The sequence below is a fragment of the Anolis carolinensis genome, chromosome 2 (assembly GCF_035594765.1).
Source record: "Anolis carolinensis isolate JA03-04 chromosome 2, rAnoCar3.1.pri, whole genome shotgun sequence".
NCBI lineage: Eukaryota > Metazoa > Chordata > Lepidosauria > Squamata > Dactyloidae > Anolis > Anolis carolinensis.
Window position 1 is genome coordinate 313329208 of NC_085842.1, and position 13679 is coordinate 313342886.

At 39.0% G+C, this 13679-nt stretch overlaps 1 protein-coding gene across 1 annotated transcript; it reads left to right on the forward strand.

The window, feature by feature from the left end:
- The first annotated feature begins 3627 nt into the window (after positions 1 to 3627).
- On the forward strand, positions 3628 to 13679 carry ier3ip1 (immediate early response 3 interacting protein 1). The gene is made up of 3 exons (XM_008103392.3): positions 3628 to 3819; positions 10751 to 10852; positions 12336 to 13679. Exons 1-3 carry the CDS (start codon positions 3663 to 3665, stop codon positions 12389 to 12391), a joined length of 315 nt encoding a protein of 104 aa, XP_008101599.1. The 5' UTR covers positions 3628 to 3662; the 3' UTR covers positions 12392 to 13679.

Here is a 13679-nt window from a genome sequence, read left to right on the forward strand (position 1 = left end):
AGCTGTAGACAAGTCTACATAGGGACCACCAAACTCAGCAACACCCAAACACGAATCAAAGAACACGAAAAGCACAGCAGACAAATTCAACCAGAGAAGTCAGCCATAGCAGAACACTTGATGAACCAACCTGGACACAAGATATTATTTGAGAACACAGAAATGCTGGACCACTCTAACAACCACCATGTCAGGCTACACAAAGAAGCTGGTGAAATCCACAAGCACGTGGACAATTTCAACAGAAAGGAGGAAATCATGGAAATGAACAAAATCTGGTTACCAGCATTAAAAAACACCAGAATCAAGACTGTAAATAAAGAACACCACTTGGAAACAGGGGAATTCCGGACAACAAACAATCAATTGACAGTTAACATCTTCCAAATAAAGGATGCTTCCAGGAATAACAGCCAGGCTCCCTCTATGCAGATACCTTCACTGAATTACTTTGCAGCTGCAAGGCTACTCAATGCTAAACAGATTTGCTAATTGCAACATTCACACTTGCTTCAACCAGACAAGAGTTCTTTCTCCCATCCTGGACATTCCACAGATATATGAGGGTTGAATGAAAAGTAATGCCTTCACCTTCGTAACTCCTCAACAGATGGCAGTCCTGGTCTGCGGCAGGTACTGGATTGTTCAGTAGATTCTCCTCTACAGTTCCATTTGGTGGGAAGCCTTAGCATTGAACGATTGTGTTGTTAAAGTGTGAAGTATGGAACCCTGCTCAGACAGTCAGTCAATGTGATTTAAGCAACGTGCAGTCACTGAATTCTTGATAGCAGGTGTCACTCCAAAGGAGATTCATCAGAGAATGCAAGCTGTTTATGGTGATTGTGTTGATGTGAGTCCTATGAGTCGTTGGGTGAGTAAGTTTAAAGATGTTGAGGTGGGAACATCTGACTTGCATGACAAACAAAGAGTTGGACGTCCTGTGACAGCAACCATCGAGTTTCACAAGCAAAAGGTTGACAGATTGATTCAAGACAATCGTTGTATCACTCAGAGAAATTTCAAGCATAATCGGCATTTCACAGGAATGTGTGGGTCACATTATTGCTTTGATTGGTTATCAGAAGATCTGTGCACGATGGGGACTGTGAGACGCTGGTTGCAGAAACAGAGTGCCGACTTCTTCCGTGACGGCTTCAGAAAACTTGTTCATCGTTGGCAGAAATGTATCCAATTGTCTGGTGATTATGTGGAAAAGTGAATAGTGGTAGTTAAAGAGCACATTCTAAGGATTATTTCTGAGTTTGATTTATTAAAATATTCCCATCCAAACCCAAGTAACGAAGGTGGAAGCATTACTCGTATATGTACTCTCCACTTGCCTCATTTCTAACAGACCTCTGAAGAAACCTCTGACGATGCTTGCTACAGATGCAGGTGAAACGTCAGGAGAGAATGCTGCTGGAGCATGGCCATACAATTCAAAAAACTGATAGCAATCCAGTGATTCCGGCCATGAAAGCCTTCAACAACACAATCATGAAAGAGTTATCATGGGGAAATGGAGTCTTCACTTAAGCTTCATCTCCAAGCCTTGTTCGCCCATGTTACATCATTTTACTGACATGGATGAATGGGCGTTCCTATCGGTGGTCTCCAAATGAGTGTGGATGCTCCATTTCTTGCGCCAAATCCTGTTGCATGATCATTTTATGGTAATTTCTTTTAATTCATTTGATTTTCAGGAATTTCAAAATTTCGAGAAGTTTCCCATCAACAAGGAGCAGTATCAGAACCATTTTATGCCGAGCGCTGACTTTTATAACTGTTTACTGATGTTATGTTTTTATTGATGCGACATTGTTTTTATTGCCGATCTTGTTTTATTGTTTTATTGCTGTTATTGTATTGTGTCGGGCATGGCCCCATGTAAGCCGCTCCAAGTCCCTCCGGGGAGATGGGCGGGATATAAAAATAAAGTTATTATTATTATCAACACAACGACGTTGTATGGCACAGCAAACAAGATAGATATGCTGGATTTCGTTTCGCAAAACCACAAGTCGAACACTTCCCAAGTGTCTAGGACTGTGTGATGTATTTTCTGATGATGTGTGCAGATCCCAGTAGGGTGGCCTTTTGCAGTTGGCAGATGGTGATTTTGTCAATGTCTATTGTTTCCAAATGCCGGCTGAGATCTTTTGGCACGGCACCCAGTGTGCCCATCACCACCAGGACCACCTGCACTGGTTTCTGCCAGAGTCTTTGAAGTTCAATCTTGAGGTCCTGAGTTTTTCCTGTTGTTTTTCATCTATGCGACTGTCACCTGGGATGGCAACATCAATGATCCAAACCTTGTTCTTTTCCACAACTGTGATGTCTGGTGTGTTGTGTTCCAGAACTTTGTCAGTCTGGATTCGGAAGTCCCACAGTATCTTTGCGTGCTCATTTTCCAATACTTTTGCAGGTTTGTGATCCCACCAGTTCTTTGCTGCTGGGAGGTGGTACCAATGAATCATTTGGGCCACATAGTTGTGCCTCTGTTTGTAGTCTGTCTGTGCGATTTTCTTACAGCAGCTGAGGATATGATCAATGGTTTCGTCGGTTTCCTTGCACAGTCTGCATTTTGGGTCATCAGCTGATTTTTCAATCTTGGCCTTAATTGCATTTGTTCTGATGTCTTGCTCCTGGGCTGCAAGGATCAGGCCTTCTGTCTCCTTCTTCAGGGTCCCATTCGTGAGCCAGAGCCAGGTTGTTATTATTATTATTATTATTATTATTATTATTATTATTATTATTATTATCATTGTGATGAAGATGGAGAATAAGGTTGGGGCAATAATAATAAAGCTTTATTTATATCCCGCCCCATCTCCCAATACCGGACTTGGTGGAGCTAACAACATAAAAGGCAAATATTCAATGGCAAGAAGTACATACATACAGACACAACTTAATAAAAAGCATTTAAAACCCAACCACATTCGATAATAAAAAAACATAATAAAAATACAGCATAATACCACACTAAACAGTGCCTATAGTGTTAAAAGCAACATTATTATTATTACAGTAGAGTCTCACTTATCCAACACTCACTTATCCAACGTTCTGGATTATCCAACGCATTTTTGTAGTCAATGTTTTCAAAACATCGTAATATTTTGGTGCTAAATTCATAATTACAGTAATTACTACATAGCAGTACTGCGTATTGAACTACTTTTTCAGTCAAATTTGTTGTATAACATGATGTTTTGGTGCTTAATTTGTAAAATCATAACCTAATTTGATGTTTAATAGGCTTTTCCTTAGTCCCTCCTTATTATCCAACATATTCACTTATCCAACATTCTGCCGGCCCGTTTATGTTGGATAAGTGAGACTCTACTGCATTATTATTATTACATTCCCAGACTATAAAACTCAGTATTCCATGGGAGTTACAAATGACCCGCTTCAAAAATGATAAATAATGTGGAGTGCAATAAAAAGGAAACTTTAAAAAATAGGCTACCAATAGTTGTGATACTGCCTCCTGTTGCTTTAAGACTGCCAGAGTTAGAGAGCGTGACGTCACTCAGCGTGAGACCACGCCTCCTTTTGCCGCTATCCTTAACACTGTGCTAGGGAGCCGGGGCGTCGTGACGTCAGCGCGCAAAGCACACTCGGTGGCGTTGCCACGTCCTGGGAGAAAACCACGCATGCGCAGTCGGGGAACCCAATGTGGCGGCTTCTTTTCCTCTGAGGGAAGAAGAAAAGCGGCGAGGATGGCGTTCACGCTGTACGCCTTGCTGCAGGCCGCGCTCCTATTCGTGAACGCCATCGCCGTGCTGCACGAGGAGCGCTTCCTCCGGAGAAGTGAGTCTCCTGTTTGAATAACAAGCCCTCATCATCCTGAAGGCATCAGGATTGAGCAGCTTGTAGGCCTCCCATCATCCTGGGCCGCTGGAAGTGATGGGAGTTGAGAGTCCTGTTATTACTAGTAACATGGGCCTGTACGATTGAGCCATGTAGAAAGGCTGGCTTTTGAAACCTCCTGGAGCAGATGTCAAACAGGAATGAATGGCTTTTTAAAAATTATTTTCATAATCATATTTATTCTGTTTTAATAATAATTATTTTTCAAGCTTTATTAATTGAGTAGTTTTTTAAGAATGTAAAGCACTTTGGGTCCCAGTCCTGGGAGAAAAGTGGGATGCAAATAAATATGATGATAATAATAATTAGATATTACTATTATTCTATAAGATACTGATTACTCTCAATAATTAATGTTGATAATGCATGAAATGAAATGAAAGCTTATTTATAGTCTACCCTCTCTCCCCGAAGGGACTCAGGTCATCTTACAAGATACCCAATGGCAAACATTCATAGAATCATAGAATAGTAGAGTTGGAAGAGACCACATGGGCCATCCAGTCCAACCCCCTGCTAAGAAGCAGGAAATCGCATTCAAAGCACCCCCGACAGATGGCCATCCAGCCTCTGCTTAAAAGCCTCCAAAGAAGGAGCCTCCACCACGGCCCCGGGGAGAGAGTTCCACTGTCGAACAGCTCTCACAGTGAGGAAGTTCTTCCTGATGTTCAGGTGGAATCTCCTTTCCTGTAGTTTGAAGCCATTGTTTCGTGTCCTAGTCTGCAGGGCAGCAGAAAACAAGCTTGCTCCCTCCTCCCTTTGACTTCCCTTCACGTATTTGTACATGGCTATCATGTCTCCTCTCAGCCTTCTCTTCTGCAGGCTAAACATGCCCAGCTCTTTAAGCCGCTCCTCATAGGGCTTGTTCTCCAGACCCTTAATCATTTTAGTCGCCCTCCTCTGGACGCTTTCCAGCTTGTCAACATCTCCCTTCAACTGTGGTGCCCAAAATTGGACACAGTATTCCAGGTGTGGTCTGACCAAGGCAGAATAGAGGGGGAGCATAACTTCCCTGGATCTAGACACTATTCCCCTATTGATGCAGGCCAGAATCCCATTGGCTTTTTTAGCAGCCGCATCACATTGTTGGCTCATGTTTAACTTGTTGTCCACAAGGACTCCAAGGTCTTTTTTGCACACACTGCTGTCAAGCCAGGCGTCCCCCATTCTGTATCTTTGATTTCCATTTTTTCTGCCGAAGTGAAGTATCTTGCATTTGTCCCTGTTGAACTTCATTTTGTTAGTTTCGGCCCATCTCTCTAGTCTGTCAAGATTGTTTTGAATTCTGCTCCTGTCTTCTGGAGTGTTAGCTATCCCTCCCAGTTTTGTGTCGTCTGCAAACTTGATGATCGTGCCTTCTAACCCTTCGTCTAAGTCGTTGATAATGTCATTCAATGTCAACAGTAATATATAAGCAAATCAAAAACAACTCAATAAATTATAAAACTTAAATTGATAAGACATCACACATTCCACATAATTACAGACATATTAAATCCTTAAAATCTAATTAAAAGTCTCTAACGTCAGACTAAAATAGTTGAAGGGGAGATGGCAGATTAACAGGATGGATGTTAGCAGCTAGGCTTGGGTACACGTAGATGTACTCTTTGTGCCTCAAATGTTAGACCTATTTCTGGGTATATTAGAACAGTTGATTCGACAAATTATTATGTTTATTTATATCCCGCTTTTTCTCTCCATATAGAGACTCAAGGCAGCTCACAACTAAAAGCATTGTAATATAACTTAAAGTATACAAATATACAAGTATTAAAACAGTATTATCATTAAAAGCATATAAAATTACAGCAGCCCCTTCTTTAAAAGCCTGCCTGAATAAAAAGTTTATTATTAGTATTATTATTAGTACTATTATTAATACAAATAACATTGAGCCACGTAAAAACGCTAGCATTTAAAAGCTTCTGAAGCAGATCTCATACAAGAATGAATGGCTTTTTAAAAGTTATTTTCATAATTATATTTATTCTGTTTTAATCATTATTTTTAAAGTTTTTAAATTGTGTAGTTTTTAAGAATGTAAAGCACTTGGGTCCTGGGAGAAAAAAGGATAGTAATAAATATGATCATAATAATGACAACAACTAATTATTATTATTATTATTATTGACACAAAGACATAGTATGACACAGCAAACGAGATATATATGCTGGATTTCGTATCACAGAATCACAAGTCGAACACTTTCCAAGTGTTTAGGATTGTGTGATGTATTTTTGGATGATGCATGCAAATCCTAGTAAGGTGGCCTTTTGCAGTTTTTTATTATTATTATTATTATTATTATTATTATTATTATTATTATTATTATTATTATTAGAGGCTGATGGTTCTTAATAACATTGGCCAACACATCTTGTGGTGTCTCGGATGTTGGACCTGCTTCTGGGTCTGTTTGACGTACTGATTCCACAAATGGCACCAGTTTCAGTTCTAGTTTTTAAGATACAGTATATAACCAGTGCCATCTCCCACTCACCATTTGCTTGCCCATAGAAAACCATGATAACCATATCTAAGATGTGATCTATCCAATGCAATTTTCTGAATCAGTACCCCAAAGAAAGCTAGGAACAGGCCTAAAAACCAAGACACCAAGATTTTTTTTCTTTTTGGTTGGCATTGTAAAGATAGCACCAGTCATGATGAGACACAGATTTACCAAAGGCACGCATTAAGACCATGTGGGCTTCTACATATTGGTCTTGAGTTCCCATCTTCCTAGGCCACTGGGCCTGGGGACAGTGGGACTCAGGAGTATTATTCCTACTAGTAGTTGTAATAACACAAGTCTGTAAGACTGAGCCTCATAAAAAAACCTTGGCTTTTGAGACTTGCTGGTTCAGATAAGATGCTGATTACTCTTAATAATTAACAATGATGATGACGACGGCACATGAAGAGACTTACCGAATTAAAACCACAAGTGAACAATTTGTGTGTCCCTCTGCATGTTGGACTCCAGCTCCCATCATCTTGTCTGGGGATGCTGGAGTTGTGGTCTGTTAGATGCCGTTTGAGAGCAAAATAAAAGTCAGGAAGAGTTGTGCAGAAAACTGCTGTAAAAAGTGAGGGAAGAAGTCAAGCATACAGGCAGTCTGCAAGTTACAAACAATATAGATTCTGTAGGCGTCTTCTGAAGTTGAATTTTATGTAGATCAGAACAGGTACATTTTTAAAGTGTAACTCCACCCCCCCCCCCCCCACACACACACACGTACGTGTGTGTGTGTGTGTGTGTGTGTGTATGCACACACATGCTTTGTATACCATAGGGAAGAGTTGACACACCTGTGATGTTTGTTTTTTGCTGTCTGTGTCCCTATTCAGAAGGTTTTACCTCACTTTCTGTCCCTTCGACAATTGGATTTTGGAAGATTTGGCTTCTTGTGGAAAGAAGGATTGGGGATAAAGCTTCAGTGGAGACATCTTTTCCTCATACTAACTCTTTCAGGAGTGAATTTCCCTTCCTTCTGAGGGGTAGATTTCTCTCACTTCCTGTTGTCTCATCCCCGTTCCTAGCTATGAATTGTTTTGTAAGTGATGTTTGTAACTCAGGAACTGCCTGCATAAGACTGGAGGGTATCCGCATCCACCCTCTTGAAACTAAATTTCCCTCAGTTCTGCTTAATGGCTTGACTGCTGCTCTGGAACATTTCTCCCTTTGCAGATACATATAAGAACATGTTAGAAGCTAAAGACCTGCCAGCCTTCCTCACTTGCGGAGTTGAGGGCACAGGACCAAAGTGGAAAAATCACAAATAAAAAAAGCTTTTCTTTTTTTTTTACCTGAGAGAATACCAGACTAATAACATCTAGGCCAGGCCTTTTCAACCTGTAGCCCTTCGGAGTTCAGCTCCCACAATTCCTGTCCATCGAACAAGCTGGCCAGGGCTTCTGGGAGTTAAAGGCCCAAACACCTTGAGGTTTTCAGGTTGAAAAGGCCTGGTCTAGATTCTCCAAGACAACTATGGTCAACTTTTATTTATTTATTCATTTATTTATTTATTACAGCATTTCTATCCCACCCTTCTCATCCCCGAAGGGGGACTCAGGGTGGCTTACAATTATAAAACACCAACTTATTATCTATATATATAAAAGAGTGATGGCATCAGGGCAGCGGACAAAACAGCAAAACTACAGGCCCCCTAACCTCGAAATTTGACAACACAACTCATCATTCACGGCTCTAGGTTGATACAACAAAAAGAAAAGAAAAATAAAGTCCTAATTACAGGGAGAGGAATAATAGTTTTTATCCAATTGCTGCCAGTTTGAAGGCTAAGCTCCACCCACTTGGTCTCCTAGCAACTCACTCAGCCTAGGGGACAGGCACAGTTAGGCCTCACTTAGGCCTCTTCCACAGATTATCAGATTTTAACTGGATTATATGGCAGTGTAGACTCAAGACCCTTCCAAACAGCTATATAACCCATTTAGAATCTTATATTATCTGCTTTGAACTGGATTATCTTGACTCCACACTGCCATATAATCCACTTCAGTGCGCATAATAAACATAAAGACAACCATACAACAGACATTCAATGCCACCACTACCTCAACAATTTCTCACCAACACCACCAGACAACGCCACAGCAACGCGTGGCCAGGCACAGCTAGTAAATTATAAAACACCAATTATAAAACTTCCACCAGATGTTGATCATGGAATATCACTGGAGGACCTAGATATTCATAGACAAGTGTTTTATGATCAGAATCCTATGGAAGTCACATTGAAGGATCTAGATATTTCTAGAGAGGACATTTTAATCAAATCTGCAGATAACCAGATCTGCAAAAGTCAGATCTGCACATATGCAGAACTGACTATGTTGAATCAAGCTTTGCAACGGTATCACTCAAGTGCAGATCGCACCAGGTGACTCTTACAAATTTGTGCAGTGTTTTGGCAGAAAATCATTAGTTGTAATAAAATATCCTTGTAGTCAGATATAGCCCCAAAAACATTTGTGTAAGCCCAGCTTACATGTACTCATCAATATACCTACAAGTCTGAAACTGTGTTAATTTACTGTTTCACCTTTCCAATGGACATGCGCTCTGGTTAGAGCTGTCATTAACCAATTACAAATCACATGGTTCCATCGGGATGAGTTGCAATTGTGTTTTCACTGCTGCTTTTTCCAATACTTGCTGATTTAGTCATTATGTACATTCAGTATTATGCTGGGATTATGGTGTACAAGTAACATTAGCACAAAAAACATTACAAAGGCTTTTGTATGGTCTGGTGTGTGAGAAGGTTCATGTTGGTGACACCAACCCTAATGACGCCACTGAAGCTATGTACTGATTCCTTCATCTATATATGCAGGAATTCTTTGACTACTGTTTTATGTTCATATAAGTCAAGAACAGGCAGCAATGTATGGGCCAGATACATGGAATGCTACTTTTATAATTCTTTATTTTTGCTGATGCTGTTCGAAGCATCTAGGAGTTGAAGTTTAAAACATCTGGATGCACATGGTCCTTTTGGCCTTTGGCCTCATAGAATCGTGCTGGAGGATTTAGAGATTTCTAGAAAGGTTATTTTCTCGGGTTAAAAATATGCTGTTTTCTATTCATGATTTTCATGGGAGTCCTGTGTCCCTAACCCCAGCAAATGTGGTGGGTGGATTGTGCTTGGATGGGAGACCACTAATGAATACCAAGTTCTGAAGACTTTATTTTAGAGGAAGGAACTGACAATACCACCGCTGAGTATTCCTTGTCTAAGAAAACTATGAAATCCATAGGTTGTCATAAGTAAACAGTGAACTTGAATACAAATACACATATTTGTAGAAGCAAATATGATTCATTCATATTATATTGGAAGCTATCTGCCATACATAACTATTCCTCAGGTAGCATGAATAGTATTTGCTTTTAATCCCACAAAATATTGTAAAATTGCTGCCCAAATAGTATTGAGAGTGAAAACCCAAGAGTTTGAACTGCCACATCTACTAATGAGACTGTAGAATCTTTAGATATTTATCTAGGTGGTTAGACTTGAATAAAACAAATTGCACACATAGTGGTACAATCAGTCCTTATAAAGGTCTGTGTCTAATCGCTAGTCCCCAGTAGAATAGACTCATTGAATGCATAGAATTCACGCAACGTTAGACGTTGCAGTCTGTAGTTGATTCAGTGAGTCTATGGTAGTTGCGATTGGCAACTGGAGTTACATTAAGGCTTATTAATTTTCCTTTATTGATATGCATCACTTGCCAGCTTATACATCTTTGCTTTAAATATTTTCGTGGCTTTCATCAGTCTACAGAAAAAAATACTGGGCTAAATTCTGGTCCTAATTCACTGAAGTATGATAGTGAAACTTTTATAGAGGCACTGAAATAAAGTTAGCCAGATTCTGGTTGAAAGTTTTGGCAACAACACAGTGAATATAATATATCTGAAAATATATTTGAAAATGTGACTTTCTACATGTCGTTTAGGCAGTTTACAAACGCATTGCTCTTAATCATCACTGCAGAGCTACAAAATTGAAGCTATTTGCCCATTATTTGTTCTTCTTTTAATACCTTCAAATAATTACATTGCATATTAACGTACAAGCTTCTCATTTGCAGTAATTCGGCTTTCTGGCAATTATGTATCTCATAACACATTTTATCTATCCAAATTGAATGATGATTGCAAAGAGTTACTTGTGCTGAAACAAAGAATTAGAATTCTCTTTATCATGGCATTTACTCTTTATTGTACCTTTCTATTTCTGAAATGGATTGTTCATTAATACAATGCAACTTACATCATGAGGTATTTATCTGTTTAACAAAAACAAAACTTCTGAATTAATACAGTTGGCTGGGGAGCAGACCAAGGAATTGGAGGATTTGGAGAAGATCCAGGAATTAAAGGACAATTAATGAATCTTATCCGATCTGTACGAACAGTTATGAGAGGTAGGATGAGCACTTTAATCTTGTTTTGACCATGCATTGTTAGTGGTACTGATGGAGTCTCCCTTATTCAGAATGCCTGAGACCAGAAGTTTTTCAGATTTTGGAAAAAAATTGGATTTTGGAACACAAATATTTTTATTTATGTAGTGAGTGATGGATAGAGAAAGGGAATTAATCACATGTCTAGCACTTACAGACTTTTTCATCAAAGAGTCCTTGCTATATCACTTGTCAGAAATTTTACAGGGGAAAAAGAAGTGTGTGTATGGGGGGATTCCCTTATACAAGACTTCTGTAAGAAGCAGATGTCCCAGATGTTTCCCTGGCTGTCAACACACTACATAAATCAATAATATAACTGATGAAGTTATTCAGAATCAATTGAATTGTCCCAAATTTCTACATTCATGCTTTTCCTATGGTTTTGATTGTAGTAACATGACTGAGGAGATGAGATGACATCAGTAAGAGAGTCCTTGTATCTAATTCTTTCCTGTAGACTACAGGATCAGGTTGTTACCTCAACAAGCCTGGTGACTTTGTAGAATTACTTTATTGCTGTTAGCACATGTGTGTGAGAGCCGTCTTTAAAAGTTGGGATGAGGAATGTCCAAGCACTGCAACCTCCATTAACCTAGCTATCATAGCCAGTGCAGATGGATTGTGGGAGTTGCAATCCAGGAATATCTGGAAGACCACTGTTACTTACCTGTTTAATTTTCATTTTGTCTGCTCTTCTGATGTCTTAAAATCTTACTTTATCCAGTTCCCTCTCTGTCAGTGGTTCTCAGACATTGGTCTTCCAGGTGCTTTGCATTTCAGCTGCCAGAATCCTTATTTAGGGCTTCTGGATGTTGAAGTTCAAAGCATCTGAGGATTAGCATTTGAGAACCATTGTCTAACCCACAGATCTCAACTTGAAACTCTTGAGACATGTATGCTCATTCCGTGGCTGCATCTTTTGCTTCAATGAAAGATAATGGAATGTAGTTTTCCGAAATATAACATTTTATTCGCTGTCATATAAAACAACACTTTCCATGAATAGATTAAACATTATAGATATCAAAACATAAGGAAAGTGACTTTGTGATGGTGCACAATACCCATTTTGGAGATGAGTGCTATTACTGAAATGACAAATCATGACCAGGCTGGGAAGGCATTTAAAAAGGATTTCATGTGTGAAATATTATAACCATAAAAGTGTGTGTTATGGCAGGGGTAAAGAGTATGTGGCTTTTAGAAGGCTTTGTATTTCAACTACTATCAGCCTAGCCGACATAGCCAGTGGTCAGGGATTATGGTGCAACATCTGGAGAGCCACAGTTTCCCCATTGTCCTCTAAATCAGCTTGCAGAAAATTTACCAAACTCCTGAAAGTCATCTAGAGAAAGGTGGTGTTATTTTGTTCTTAGATTCTTTATAATTTCTTCTGTTGTAATTTGGAGAGAATTGTAATTATTTTCTTTCTTCTTTGCAGTTCCATTAATTGGAGTAAACACGGTTACAATAGTATTGCTTTTGTTGTTTGGCTGAAGATGAACTTTTTCCAAAGAAGCTGCATAGTATTTTGAACAAATGGACTGCTGGCTGGTTTGCTCATTGGGATTCAAACTGGCTTGGCTGTCAGAGCCACCCTTTTGCCTCAATAAAGACCTTGTTTCTATTTATTGTATCCCTTAACATTCACTTGTGTTTCATTGTGCCAGAGAACTGAATCAAGACAAGAGTGCTGTGTAGATATGCCAAATTTGAACAGATTTCCTCACTTAATAGCATCAAGTGCTATCTGTCGTAATATATAGTAATACTGGCAATTACTTAAAATACTGTTCCTCAGGGCTGAATTTGTTACCAGTACACTTGAGAGCTTTCAAAGTTACATTTTGTTCCAGTAATAATGATGACCTTAATGTATAGATAAATGCTGTACATTTTTTGGGACCAGAGAAGGGAAATCTATTCTATGTGCTTAATATCAGAGAATGGAAATTTTGGTTGATGGCATTTACAGATTTTTTTAATGCTTTGATAGTTAAACAAGTAGTATGACATTAATATTTCTACACACCACTGAGCAAAATGCTTATTTTTAAATTTTGATTATGCGTTGTGACTTCTACATAGCAAGTGGTTCCCAAGCATTAGACCTCCATCTCGAAGAGCAACATTTGGGAAATGCTGATCTCGAAGGATTAGATCTGAGGATAGAAACACCACTGCAAAAATCTTGCTTCAAGGAAAAATGTTTTTACAATGTTTTTGTAATTTTTTCTTTATCATAATTTGTATGTGTAAAATATGTGTATAAAGCAGTTCGCATTCAAAGAACTATGCAAACAGTAATCTGCTTTGGTGAATAAATTTAAAAATGGCGGCCGGGGGGGCGGGATATTACAGTTAGGAAAATATAGCTGCATGTCATTTTTTTAAACAATAAGAACAGCTTGAACTTATTGAAGATTTTATCCAATTATGTGAAAATCAAATTCACTGTCAGTTGAAATCACCACATATTGGATTCTATGCTGCGCAGTAAAGATTTAAGACTCTGCATCAGGTTTTCCTTTCTCTTTTCCTTAAGAGGAATATAAACCCACAGGCCCTGGACTTGTGGAAAATGGATTAACAAAGCAGCAAATCTGATGACTAAGAAGAAATTAACAATTGAGATATATCTTTCACGGCACAATCCTGCACAAGTTTACGAAGTACCACTCTCCAGTGCATTGCAGATTTAGAAGTGTATTGCTGATAAGTTGTTGTGTTTCTAGTAGTTAGATATGTTATATTGCAGTTTTCCATAAAATTATTTCTTCTGTTA